Source organism: Anopheles gambiae, chromosome X (genome assembly GCF_943734735.2).
Source record: "Anopheles gambiae chromosome X, idAnoGambNW_F1_1, whole genome shotgun sequence".
Classification (NCBI taxonomy): Eukaryota; Metazoa; Arthropoda; class Insecta; order Diptera; family Culicidae; genus Anopheles; species Anopheles gambiae.
This window is the reverse complement of record NC_064600.1, coordinates 12,534,675-12,548,356: the sequence shown is the minus strand read 5'-3', so window position 1 is coordinate 12,548,356 and position 13,682 is coordinate 12,534,675. Positions and strand designations below refer to the sequence as shown.

Here is a 13,682-nt window from a genome sequence, read left to right as displayed (position 1 = left end):
TGGCAGGATACAATGGCTGGGACATGTCATGAGAATGCCGGACTCATACCCCACCAAGAAGGTGTGCGATAGCGATCCCCAGTTCGGCATAAGGCGCAGGGGAACTCGATGGCTGGACCAGGTGAAGCGAGACTTGTCGAAGATCGGGTATCTACATTGATCGCAGGCTGCAGCCAGGGACCAAGCATCCAGCAGAATGATGGTTGATCGGGCCATGTCACGAAATCGTGCTTTACCGTGAGCAGGTCAATAGCAGGTGAAAGAGCGAGAGTGAGAGAGAGAGAGCGAGAGTGAGAGAGAGAGAGAGAGAGAAAGAGAGAGATAGAGAGAGACCGCGATCTCTCCTGCACCTCAAACGCTACTCAATTTTCCTTCGTGATTGTAACCGAGATGCTTTTGTAGGATAACCTTGACCTGCTTTTCATGTGATTTTTGTTTTTGTTTTCAAGCAGTCCCAAAATATGTATTTAATTAGCGGAAGCAAATCATCAGTGCGTAGGACGCCATCGATCGACCGCTAATGATGGTCGCACACGAGTAGCTGCTTGTTTACTACTGCCCTCCCTCCTACTGCCGTTTACGCAGGATTTAGGCACTCTCTCACGCACAAATTAAAAAGTTGCGTCCATGAACACTACCTGCTCAATTTTTTCTTCTCTCTAGCAACTAATTAACTACCTTAGAAGCAAAAACTAAATGTCATAAGTATCACACATACACACACATACCATTTAGTACGCGCATCGCACGCAGTCGGGCGTTAAAGTGCGTTCAAAAGTGCGTGTCCAATACCATCCCAAATTGAGCGATTCGTCACAGAAGCAAATCAATCAACCAAGGGAGGGAGGGGTGTTACCAAAATCCTGCTTTAGAGCGCTTGAAAGCTCACTCAGCTCAGCTCACATGTGAGTGTGTGAAAAATTAGTCCTTCGCCCAATTCCATCTACCCTAACTACATGGTCAGTGATCATATCGCTTCTAACGTTTCACACTCGTCACTATTCAATAGATTGTGCGCCGCACTCCGAAATTGCATTACAAACATTTTATCTCGTTAATACTGGACCTGGAATATATCTTGACCTTTTACCTGTAATGAAACTGCTCCAAAAAACTAGTTCTGGCATTAATCCCCTACCAGAGCTTTCACTGAGCCCATACCGATCTTGGGACTGATTCCGAACTCATGTCAATTCTGGAATTTTACAGAATTCATACTGATTCCAATCCCAGACAGTTGTTTGAATTATTCATAATCCTACTTTGGCCTTGGAATTCAGTGTTGTCAGGATCCACCATACCGCGCCTGGAATAGATCTTGACCTTTTATTGGTCCTTGCATCTCAAAGCCGTACCGATCAGGGAACTAACCCCAAACCTGATCAAATCTTGATCCCATTCAAATATTGTAACATATACCTGCCGGTTCTGAAACTTATCCCAAACCCATACTGGTCCTTAAGATTGCACATTGGACCTGGAACAGATCCCGACTCCATTCCGGGCCCTGCTCCCTGTTATAATTCGGGAAATGAATACAACCTGAATTTGTGTCAATCATCCAGTTATTTTCTTATCCTTTTTTTGCATCGGGGGATCCTGAAAATTTGGACGACTCAACAATATGCCCATCCTGGGTTTAAGCCTCGTATGGACCGTCGCCCTCAGCAAGGATTGACCGGCTGCGTGGTACTTAATAAGCCAAAATCGAAATCCTGTATAGACCACCATGACACGTTACCCCGAAAAGAAGGTTATTTGTATCAGTTGCTTTTTTGTTTGAATGTTGCCACGACGGTTTCGCACATCCGGATCGACAGTGGCGGCCACCTAAAGTAGGGCATTTATCTTCTGACTTTGAGGCTTCCTGGACAATTCCTAGGAGCACTTATTGGAAAAAGTTACTCACACACCCTAGATGACATCTTTCAGTTATGCTTCAGCCCAAAAATAGGCCAATCGATGGACCATTTTCGACAAACCGACAAGCGTTCGTCGGTTAGATTGAATTCTGACTGTAATTTGTATCGCTCTTTCCTTGCTTCTAAAAACACTCAAAACCAAGTCGGCGTTGCGTTTTCCATCGCCAAAGCGATTTGTATGGATGTAAACTAAGCAAAAAGCATCCGCTGGAAAGAAACTCTGACCAGCCTTTACTAGAATTGTATTACAGAGATAGCATAAAGTACAGCAACAACAACAAACAAGTCTCGTATAACTCTAACCAAGGTGGAATGCGCATAACGATTACGCTCGGCTACCACTTCTGGTCCACTTCAAAGCAGGCGACCTCGACACTGTACCGTGCATGCCCGTTCTCCGCTCAGAATTATGCACCTGTGTCGCTTTATTACTGCACTCTCGGGTAGATGCTGTGTGCGTTAGAACAGCCGCTGCCGGCCAATCGGATTCTGAGTTCTACCGCTACATTCTACAGTCGACTTTCATCCTCCGGGGCGTGTGGGTCTTCGTGGGGAAAGAAAATGCAGCCTAGGTACAGTGTCTTGGCGTCCGCGACCTTAGCGGTGTGGTATCTCACCGTGTGGCAGGCGTGCGTGTGCGGCAAATCCTTAGTAGCGCCGTCGGAGCTAAACTCCCTCGGTGCAGGATCCCGGCAGGATCCCGCAGGCAACAGTGTGCTGGCAAGTGCGACGGAATCGTTCACCACGGAGAAGGAGGACATTGCAACGAACGCCCCAACGACGACCACTATCAGCGCGTCCGGTAACGAGGTGCCGTACGATGACATACCCACCTTCAACCGCAAGCAGGTGTCGTTGGATCTGCCGGGTGATTTGTTTTCCTCCACCGCCAATCTGACACTCAGCTTGCGTAACTTTATCGCCGATTTAATAACGGTAAGCCGCGTTGGAGCGTGTTGCCCTTTCGCCATTACGAACCCAACAGCTCATGCTGACCATTCTCGCTCTTTCTCTCTTTCTCTCTGTTCTCTCGTCTCAATTCACCACCATCAGCGTACCTCGGTGCGTATTGCGCAGGTGGTACGGTTCTTTCAGCCCCTGTTCGGATACCATCTGATGATTGACATCCCGAAGGAGCTGGATGTTTAACGCGGTGTGCCGCACTCCACCGCACCCAAGACAGCGAAAACCGGGCCGCCACGTGAACGGTGAATGCGGCAGTAATAATTTATTAAGCCTGGCTCTGTGTATCCTGGTTGTGTTGTAATTAGTCTAGAATTAAATAATTTATCGCTCTCTCTCTTGCACTCTTTTGCGTAAATCTCTCGCTCGCACTTATTGCGCTCCGTCGCAGGGCCGATCCAGCTCATCCGATATAGCTCCGAAAGCGCGCCAACATCCTTTCGGTTCAGTCTACTCCCGACGGGCTGGGTGTCGGTATTTGAATGAACAAATGGCGACCCGCAATCGGTTGAAAGAGCTGCATAAACCGGGCGGTCCGTATAGCCGTGTTCTGCGGAGCGTAAGCAAAGCAAAAAAAAAAAAAAAAAAGCGGGAAAAGAATCAGCCACTGGGTGATTCACCAGTCAAGCCATCTGGTGCAATTACCGTGATGAAGTCGCCGAACAGCTTGGCCGCCGCCAGCACAAAGTTGGTCGCATTGCCAAACAGCTTCCCCGGCAGCTGGAGCATGATCGTCCCGTCCGGGTTGAACTGCGGCACCTCGTCGTCCTCCTGCCGCGAGCTTCTGTCCGCCCGCGGCTTTATCTGCGGCCCGGCGCTTGTCGTCGGTGGCGCAGGTGTGGTCGTTGTCGTGGTGCTGGTGGTCGTGGTGGTTGTAGTCGCTGTAGCGGCCAGCATCCGGCGAGCGAACGCCGGATTGCGGGCGTTTCTTAGCTGCTCCAGCAGATCCAGGACGGCGTTAGCGGCGGCCCACTCCTCCGGTCGGTACTTGCGCTTCGCCCGGTACACGTCCTCGCCGACCGCTTCCTGTGGGTGTGAAGAAGCAAAGCATCATCAGGTGCTGGATTTGCTAGCGTGGCTCAGTATCCGGGAGAGCTGTGAAGGTGATAACGCTTGCGTAAGTAAAACAACAACAAAAAACCCCCCAAGTTTTGACCCTTGCTGGCCGGAGAAAGCCCACGCATTCTTCGCCCCACCGGCTGCTGGGCTTCCTAAGGCACACTTTAATGTGTGCTTTGTTTAACCATCCACTCACACCGTGCCGTACTGCGCGCTGGACACCAACTACAACGCCAAAATTGGACATTACCGTGCAAAGATAATCGTCGCAATTGTCGTACCGGACGTTACTTTGCGACATGTAGATTTCGTTTGATAATAATGGCCCGGTCGCGTGTTCCATGCTATCACGGCTAGCGCTTTCCTCTACCGGTTGGTCATCCCATCCACGCCGGCACACGCAACAAACGATACATTCATCCACCAGCCGCCGGTTGTCCCTTTTTTCGCTTGTGTCCGTGACATGCGTGGCCTCCCAAAAACGCAAAAGACAAACCATTCAAGCAGGTTGTGCTTCTTTTTGATTATTTATCTTATTCTCCTGAGACATCTGCGTGGTGTCTTAACCCTGTCATCCCCCGTCCCGCATACCCGCATCGGTGGTGTACGAGGGTGTGCTTGTTTTTTTTTGGCTGGTCCCCGATTTCTTCTTTCCTTTGATTGATAGCAACGACCGTGGACCGTGTTCCGATGACGAATGTCCGTTACCAAACTCCAGCGACCCGTGATCGTCGCGGCATGGTTTGACTTGAGTGAATGGTTGTCCGTCTTGAGGGCGTCCGCGGTTGTACGCGCATCTCCTTTTTCCTCCTTTCGGTTGCGTTTCGCTAGCTCACTTTCGTTTGTGCGCCTGGTGTGTATGTTTTGGGAAGGAATTAATTTTTACTTTTTCACCACTTCAACGCGCCACGCTGCCTCAATTGGCCACTGTTTTTTTTGTTTTAACAGAAATTCGCCGTTAGTCATGCGTGCAAGCGTACGTAACGATTGCGGCCTGCTGCGGTCCCAGAGCGGCCCATCCTGAGCGGCTGGTGGTGCGAGTGAAGGTGGAAAGAATGCGTTGCGTCACACACACACGCACAGGAAGGCGAACTGTTAGGATATTAATATATGCACACCCATCATCGTGCAGCATTATTGAGAACTCAAAAACAAATAGTTGAAGGGTAGGCCACGCTTCTTCCAACACAATCAGTCCATTTCTGTTGCATCAGGTTCGTAATTTGTAGTACGAAATTGGAGGTCTGTTTTTAACGCAGAACATTATCTTCACAATCAACTCCAACGCTGGACGCTTCTTGCTGATCGGTTGATGATGTGTTTGGAGCAGTTGACGGTGGAGCAGGTTTGGGAAATTTGATTGATAGTTGCATGATCACTTCACCCGTCTTCACACTTCCACTCACCTTCCACTGGACTGGATCTAGCGAGCCGTTAACCTCCTCCACCGGTGCGGACGGTATCGGTGCCGCCCGCACTGGAGATACCACACCAGTAAGCCCACACCACAGCGCGACACACCAAACCGACACGGTTATGCTCCATGCTGCCATGCCCGTTCTTGCTCATATGCTTCCTAACGCGAGGAAAGTGCTCTGCTTCTTCAGGGTGTCTGTTCTCATACTCCACCTCAACAACACTATCGCACCATAAACACACACACACACACGCACACACAGTCACTAACAGATCCGCTATCAGCTTGGTAGATGTCCGCGCAATGAGGCTGCAGCCTGTTCCTGCTGGCTGTCCTTCCGGTTCATTGAGCAACGTACGCGCCGCTTCGGGAGGATGGATGCGCACGATGCGCCACGCTCAACCATTCGCCCACAAATGTGTGCCGGCCGCGCACACACCACCAGCAACAGCGTGTTTCTTCCTTCTCATCCGCTCGTATAGCTCGCCTGTACCGCGTTTGTGTGCCCGGTTTTGTGTCTTTCGCCTTCTTTCGCTCGAGTTTCGTCACTTTCTCGCTCTCTCTCTCTACCCTTGCTTTGGAGGTTTTGGTACTTCTTGTGCGTGTTGTTAAAGGGTAGACAACAGACAGCAGACGCCCGAGAGGGGACCGACGTTACAGGTTGGGAGAAAACAACGGCACAAACAAACGGGCCCCCGGTCTGGTGGGGTCATGTTTGTAGTTTTATTGATTTTTGGGGTGCTTTCTTCTAGTTTTGGAGGTGCCTCGCTAACAATGAATGAGTCTTCGTCTCGGCTTTGTGTCCGGTCTTGGTAGTCTTCTTTGCTGTTTTAGATGTTTGGCTGGTACTATTCCAGAACCATCCGAAGCCGATCAGACATTCCAAAACGTTTCCCTTATCAGGCTTTGCTGGACTTAAAAAAGAAACCTCAATAAAACGCCCGCTGGCACACTTGGACAGAACCTCAGCGCCCGTTGCATCCTACATAAAGAATTAAAAAACCTGTAATCGTACCATCAGTTTCCAAGACATTTAACCCTCCCCCTTCCACTCAGGTGGAATTGTATTGCTGGGCGTGTTCCAAGTGCCTGTTGATGAGTTGTCAGCGTGGCATTAAACATATCCGGAGCGGACTGAAATGAGGCCGCCCGGGGGTTTTTGGTGTGTCCTTTGCCCTTTGTGTGCAAACGACCTGATTCTCCTTGACATGCTCTCTCTCTCTCTCTTGTAACGCAACTGAGCAGATCCTGACACTGGTCGGGATGGTGACCCGACACAGTTCGCTTGTCGCGCACTTGCATCAGCGCGCGCTACCATTGCACCGAAACCCCAACTGATAAGGGTTCGGCGTGCCTAGAGGGGGCAAAACGCGCGAAGCGGCAACGGAGAAAGCTATGCCGCGGGCCGCACAAAAACACGTGCAATTTCGATTGGTTATCTCACCCACGGTGCGCATGGGAACGTAACGCGCAAGACGGCGCACGCGAGCGCCTCGGCGAGATCGTGTAATCGAAATGCGCGCACCTCGCATGCGCCACCAAAAGCCAACGGAACGGCCCAGCAAACATGCCCCGGTTCGACATGTTTGCACTATCGGTTTCGGTTCGCAGCGGCAGAGAGTTTGCAAAAAAAAAGACAAAAAACACACAATTTCCGAACGCATTTTTGGAGCGGCAAAGAATGCCGGATCGGACCACTCCATCGGCAAAACCCAGAGTCTCCATTTTAGGATCCTCGCTGCTGGGGTCTGTTTGACAGGCTTCCTTCCCTTCAATCTGCCCCTCTTAGAGCCCCAATGTATACACTCGCCGGCAGGTTCCGTGTCTATGCAAATACGAAAACGTTTGTGCGGCACGGCTGTGAAAACTTCACTTTCATTGGCTTTTAGTTTTCTCCTTCCCCTACCACCCCCCTTTCTTCTTCTGATTGAACCTGATTTCCCGCCATTAAAGGTGGGGGCGAATGAAAGCGTTGCACAAGCTTGAGAACGCTCACTTTCAGCGGCAACACCGTGGGTACCCACCCACGGTAAAAGTGAAGAATGAATTCGCTGCGCGCATACAGTAAGCTAAATTGCAATCACGCAAAGAAAAGCCCTTCGTTCGCGTTGGTGCTTCCCGGTGCGGGAGGCAAGTGGGTGGCCGGCATGGGTATTATGAGTTGCACAATGCACACACAGACACACACACACACGCACACATTCACACATACAAGCTTCATCATTACGGCATTCGCGGCGTCGGCTCTAACGCTGCTCCAGCAGCTCTCGCAGCAACCCGCAGACAAATCGACGCTTCGAACACCCATCCATTAGCCGTTTCTTCTCCGGCCGGGTCAAACGAATCTGTCATTAACGCCGATGTATTGAAGGGTCACGGTATCACCAGGCCCGAAAATGAAACGTTGTCGCGTAATGCTTCCTCCCTGTGCGAATGGTTTCGATTTCCGCCCCATTGATCACGATTTTCCATTACGATCGACCTGTAACATCAATGGAGTGGTTGTTTTTTTTTTTGAAGGCTTGAATCCGACTGCATTTTTTTGTTATTGTTGCTGTGTGCCCTCTTTATGGTGCATTCGGAGGATGCGGGCCTCGCTAGTGCAGCCTTGGCGGGTTCGTCGCTTGCCGCGCTCGTGTAAGTCGCTCGATCGATGTCGATAAGTGTACAATGGCGCGCACCATACCTTTTAGGCTCTTTTGCTCATCGGTTTGCCTGTGCTGTGTGATGCTTTTATTCCGTTTCTGCTTAATATTACATTTGCACCAATCCATCAACTCTGAGACGAACGACCCTGTCTCCCTGCTCCTCCTCGTCCTTCTTCTCGTCCTCCCTCACGCCGCAAATCTTCTCACGAAAAAACCGGTTTAATCGAGGAGAAATTGAAAACTAAATTACTATGCCCATAACGGGCGATCTGACAGGTCGCAGCCGATCGGGTCATACGTTGGTGTTTGTGTGTGTGTGTGTCTGTTTTTTTTCTCTCTTTTTTCTACTATGTACCTCGCTGGTCCCTGTGCGTGTGCGCATGCAGCCGAAACCTACCATAGCAGATGAAGCCGAAAATTATACGTTTTTTCATTTTGAATTTAATCAAAATGGCAGCTTCACACGCACGGTTTCGCACACTGTTCGTGCAAATCCCCTGCCCGCTGCGCCATGTGTGTGGCGCCATACTGATGAGTGGTTTGACACGCAGCGACGAATTAAGGTGCCATTTAGTTGCATTTTCTTTTAAATTAAGGAAAAAAACGTGGGTCAAGAGACACAAACTGTCATTTGTTTAACATTTACGTTGGCTTCGAATAGCTTCGCAAACGAAATTAATTTGCCTTTTGACAATGGTTTTATTTTATTCACCAGCTTTAGTCAAGATTTTCTGTCAATTATGTTATGAATATGATTATTCGCAAAGTATGTTTTTAAGTTGATAAATATTGGAAGAGCCCATCGTCATTTTAAACCCCTTCATATGCAGCAAAACTGCGCCCAGAGATTTGTAATAATACTTTTTGCATAGGGAAACTATCCAGTACCATACTGGTTGAATCGCTTTAGGTTAAATTTAAGTAAATGTCGTAAAATAATCTCGAAACAAATTTCAATTCGGTCCTTAGGTAAAAGCTATGGCACCTCCTGCGATAAAAAGCTTTGCTTTAAAGCTCACAGTGATCATCGACCACAGCAAGTGTTGAAGTACGCCTAAAAGTAGGCAAAAAGCTTTAAGGCGCAGAAAACAAAAGTATAGCCATTAGACTTTTTCCCGGAGCCGGCTCCGCTCCGACGGCTCCGGAGCCGGCTCCGCACCAACGGCTCCGGTGCTGGTTTTAACACAAAGGACTTAAAGAACTTTTTCAATTAAGTTTCAATCGAGGAAAACCGTAAATAGCGGAGTACGTCATGTTTAAAAGAATTTATCAAAAAACATCGATTAGTTTTGAATATTGTTAAGAAAGACGAGACTAACGAATGCTACACAACCTCATGTATGTCAATACTGCAATTATATCGTGTGTTTGCTTCCACACTTGCGAGCCGGCTCCGGAGCCGTTGATGCGGTGCCGGCTCCGGAGCCGTTGGTGCGGAGCCGGCTTCGGAGCCGTTTTGCCTATCACTAATAGCCATAGGCGAGAGATCAAGCTCGTGGTGCTTTGATTTATAATAGTCATGAAGGGAAATTTAGAATAGTCATGAAGGGAAATCATTTAGAGATGTTCTCACGCAATTAAATTTCCGTTGATTATATTAAAAATTAAATTAAATTAGTTTTAAGCATATAAAAATGCACTCAATGGACAGAGCGTTAGATTAAAAATAAAACACCCATAAGTATCTTCAAGTGTCATTCCTAAAACCTACAAAGTTATGTCGATCCCAAAGAATCGCCCTTTATTTCCCTAGTGAAGGCATTATTATTATTTTTTTTTTTTAAACACTTATACCTTGTTTTTCCAAGTATACACTTGTATTTACCTAAGTTGTAATTGTTTCAATTCGAGTGCATCTAATGGTAGGTGAATTGGACATTAAATTTGATTTTATAAACCGTATTTTAGCGTGTATAACGACCTTTCTAACGATTTTTTTGAGCTTGTATCACAAGAGAATATAAATCCATCAATTTACCTTCGCATTATTTTGGTATTTTCTGAACAAGTTTAGCTTAGACCTCATGCTTTAGCGGTTCCTTTTTATGAATTTGAATGACCAATGTAAGGAACCAGTGAGATCTATTGTTTCCATAGTTTTCAAAACTATTGCTTGTTGCTTGGCAACTCTCGGCTAACTTATTGAATTTTCGAGCATTATATTTGTAGATATCCTTGCACCATGCACGGATGGAATGGCTGAGTGATTTTGTCACTTTTAACCTAAAATCGGGTCTTTTTACCTAAAAGTTACTTTTATCCCTTATTTTGCACCAAGTTAATCGATTATTTTGTTGTTTTATTTTTATCAATTTTGTATCTAATGTTGACATCTTTTTATTTTGTGTGAGCAAAAAAGGAGTCTAACATGGACGTAATGTACTTTAAGTATGTGATTAACTGCAATGAGATATTACATTTGTTGCTCAATTTTCTGGTCAAATTCAACTGTGCAAATTTATGCGTCGTTGCTTCCCAGTTAAGTTCAATTAGTCAAAGTAAGCCTCAAAGACATGTTCCTAGTATTTCAATTTTATCTCTGTTGCCCAATCAGCCTTTGTTCTGATTCATAGCTGAAATAAATCCAATATTCATTGACCTCTATTTGTTTGGGTTTAGTCCAGCATCAGTATCAAAATACAAATTGTGCTCAAATTCTTGCGCTGTTACTACGCTGCATGTGTACTGTGGATATGGTTTGTCGAGTAGCAAAATGAGTTACTCATTCGGAACCGAAACTGTATCGATTCCAGATGAGGACCAGGTTCAAGTTTTGATCCGAATTCGGAACAAGTCAATGTACAGTTCCTGGAATGAATACAGAGTTTTGAATCACATAATGGACTACCTTATCCACTCGGGGGAATGTTTCAAATGGTTAGGGGATATTTGCAACGTTGCTATGGCGGTTTGCAAGCACATAAGGGGAATATTTTAAACGCTCAGATGATGTTTTGGAGTTTTGAATCCAACTGTGAAGCGCTCGGTTGTTGCGCTGTAGAAATTAAACTATGATTTTTAAAAAGAACTTCGTGTTGATTTATGAGTGCGGGGTGATTATGCACATGTTTGTGGTATCGTCGTGCAAAGTAATAATTCATTTGTTAATTAAATCGCTCATTTAAACATTCTTAGCTGTTACATTCTATAGTCTACTGTTTCTTCTCTGCAGCAACATTTTTTCTCATATTTTAATATCCACCCAGTGGATCAAGTAGTCCATTATATGATTCGAAATGCTGTAAAATCGGGAGCTATTTCAGAATCGACATGAGTTCCGCATCAGTTCCAGGACCGGTATAGGTTCTTTTACAGATCCAGGACCGGTATGAGTTCCTACCTGGACCAATATGGATACCTCTCCGGTTTCAGTACCGGTAAGGATTTGGTTTTGGCATCTTGTCTCTCAATGGATCGTCATCCGTTCCTTTTTGAATTGGGTATTGTAGCCAATAGTTTCGGTGTACACTTTATTTTGATCAGTTCAAATTATTTGAATATCTATTTAGATTTAGATTTTTTAGAGGTTTTGATCATTATCGTAATATCATCTGTGTACGCGTTCACTAAATTTTCTTGGTCGTCACATTAATCTTTTAATTTTTTTTTCCAGAACGAGAATTATATGCCAAACTCATTTGACCCCGTGGACCAAAATGTCACTGAAAATAGAAGCACGGGCTGCAACCTAATGTATACATGATATATGATATTATATGATGATATAATACAAAATCAGATCATTGGCCACTCTTTTCATTTTCATAACTGTAGCATATGATTTTCAATTGGTCATAGGCCTCTGATATTTCCAACATTTGCATCATAGTAGCACATATTTATGGTACAGTATCGGACAGAATGATAGGACCCTAGTGTTTTCAACGCAGCATGCACCCGTTGGGACAGGTTTATGTGTGGATTGTGTGTTTGTGTTTGTGTGTGTGTGTGTGTGTGTGTGTGTGTGTGTGTGTGTGTGTGTGTGTGTGTGTGTGTGTGTGTGTGTGTGTGTGTGTGTGTGTGTGTGTGTGTGTGTGTGTGTGTGTGTGTGTGTGTGTGTGTGTGTGTGTGTATGTGTGTGTGTGTGTGTGTGTGTGTGTGTGTGTGTGTGTGTGTGTGTGTGTGTGTGTGTGTGTGTGTGTGTGTGTGTGTATTGGTGTGTGTGTTTGTTTCACAAGTAGGTCGTTTCGGATAGTTTTGTTAGTAGTTTTTTGTGTTTTGGGTTAGGTTTTTGATGTAATAAGCAGGACCACTGCCCTCGCGATCAGTGTTTTTTCGATATAATAACAATTTTACGGTCTTCTTTCGCTGTGGTCTTCTGAAGACGTACGGTTTTCTTGCGCGTTTCGGTTGTCCAAGCACGTTTCGGTTGTCTAAGCACGTTTCGGTTGTCCGAAGCGCGTTTGCCACAAAGGTGCGCGATCGTTCCATTACGAACTCGATCGTTTTGCGCTTAATGTCAACAGCCGCCATTCGCTTTATCATATGGCGCTGATAATCGGTACAATGTTAACCTCGACCCATTGTTACTAACATTGCTTGCTTGGACCGTCAAGAACGGGCTGGTTAAAAACTTGGACACGGCTGATCCCGTGCTCTGCCTGCGTTCTACTTCTATACGCAATGAATTACATCGTTGTCGAGCAGCGAAAACATCGCATGGATAAAACTATCAACGAGTACGCGAGTAAGCGTCTTCCCTTCAAAATCGAGAACAGAATACTGCCGCGCTCATGAAACAAAACGCCCATTGAAAAGAACAACTGCGCACCAGATCAATGCACGCACCAAGTTTTCCATGCGCACACAACGTTCAACGCAGAGATGCACGAAGGCCTTTCAATGGCGTGCACTGGAGAAACACCTGTGAGGGAATGCCGAGTTCATTGCTATTGAGCGCGTGTCCATTTCGCACCGGTGTCGCATTCACATTCATGAAACAGCACACCTGCGTTTTCGTCCGAGGAACAAGCGCTGCTGTCGATGCAAACTTTAGCTTATATCTAAGTGTAAACACAAGCTGTTTCACATGATAACACACCTAAACAGAATGCTTTCAATGCAATATGAAACCATGTCAAGCTACGTTTCTTCAGACAAAAACCCGCGCACTTGCAAATACACATTAAAAAGCACACTCTCTTTCTACTACACACACATACACACACATGCACACACACACACACATACACACACACACACACTCACACACACACACACACACACACACACATACACACACACAAACACAAGTAACGTGGCAAAACAAGTGCACGGTGCGTTGGAAACACCAGGGTTCTATCTTAATGTCCAATACTGTAGCTAACAAGATTCAGTACGCAAAAATAATGTGCAAAACCAGGCTTTGACTAACGCGTTCGTTCCAATACAGAGCAGTAAATGTTGTAAAGAAAAGTCGATAATGGAAAAAAGTTGAGCAGGAATTAAAGAAGCAAATTCATATTTCTGATGCTGTCTAAAGTTCATAAATTACATCATGTCGTGCAGTCCAGTTCAGATCCTTACAGAGGAGTAGAAGATGTCATACAATTCCTTAGTACCCGTTATTCCCTTCCTGCCAATCTCCATAGAAATCTTCATTCATTATGGTGACCAAAATAAGAGTCATTAAAGCCCACCCGTAGTTTATATAATCACATTGGTCTTGGTAGG

At 46.1% G+C, this 13,682-nt stretch overlaps 2 protein-coding genes across 2 annotated transcripts; one reads left to right on the top strand and one right to left on the bottom strand.

Annotated features, from left to right (window-relative positions):
- Window positions 1–2,387: 2,387 nt before the first annotated feature.
- On the top strand, window positions 2,388–3,225 carry LOC133393954 (uncharacterized). Its single transcript, XM_061661372.1, has 2 exons — window positions 2,388–2,858; window positions 2,976–3,225. The coding sequence occupies exons 1-2, from the start codon at window positions 2,484–2,486 to the stop codon at window positions 3,069–3,071; spliced, it is 471 nt and encodes a 156-aa protein (XP_061517356.1). The 5' UTR covers window positions 2,388–2,483; the 3' UTR covers window positions 3,072–3,225.
- Window positions 3,061–5,804, bottom strand: LOC11175830 (uncharacterized). Its single transcript, XM_061661356.1, has 3 exons — window positions 5,351–5,804; window positions 3,531–3,911; window positions 3,061–3,435 (listed from the first exon to the last, which is right to left on the bottom strand). Exons 1-3 carry the CDS (start codon window positions 5,495–5,497, stop codon window positions 3,331–3,333), a joined length of 633 nt encoding a protein of 210 aa, XP_061517340.1. The 5' UTR covers window positions 5,498–5,804; the 3' UTR covers window positions 3,061–3,330.
- Window positions 5,805–13,682: the final 7,878 nt, after the last annotated feature.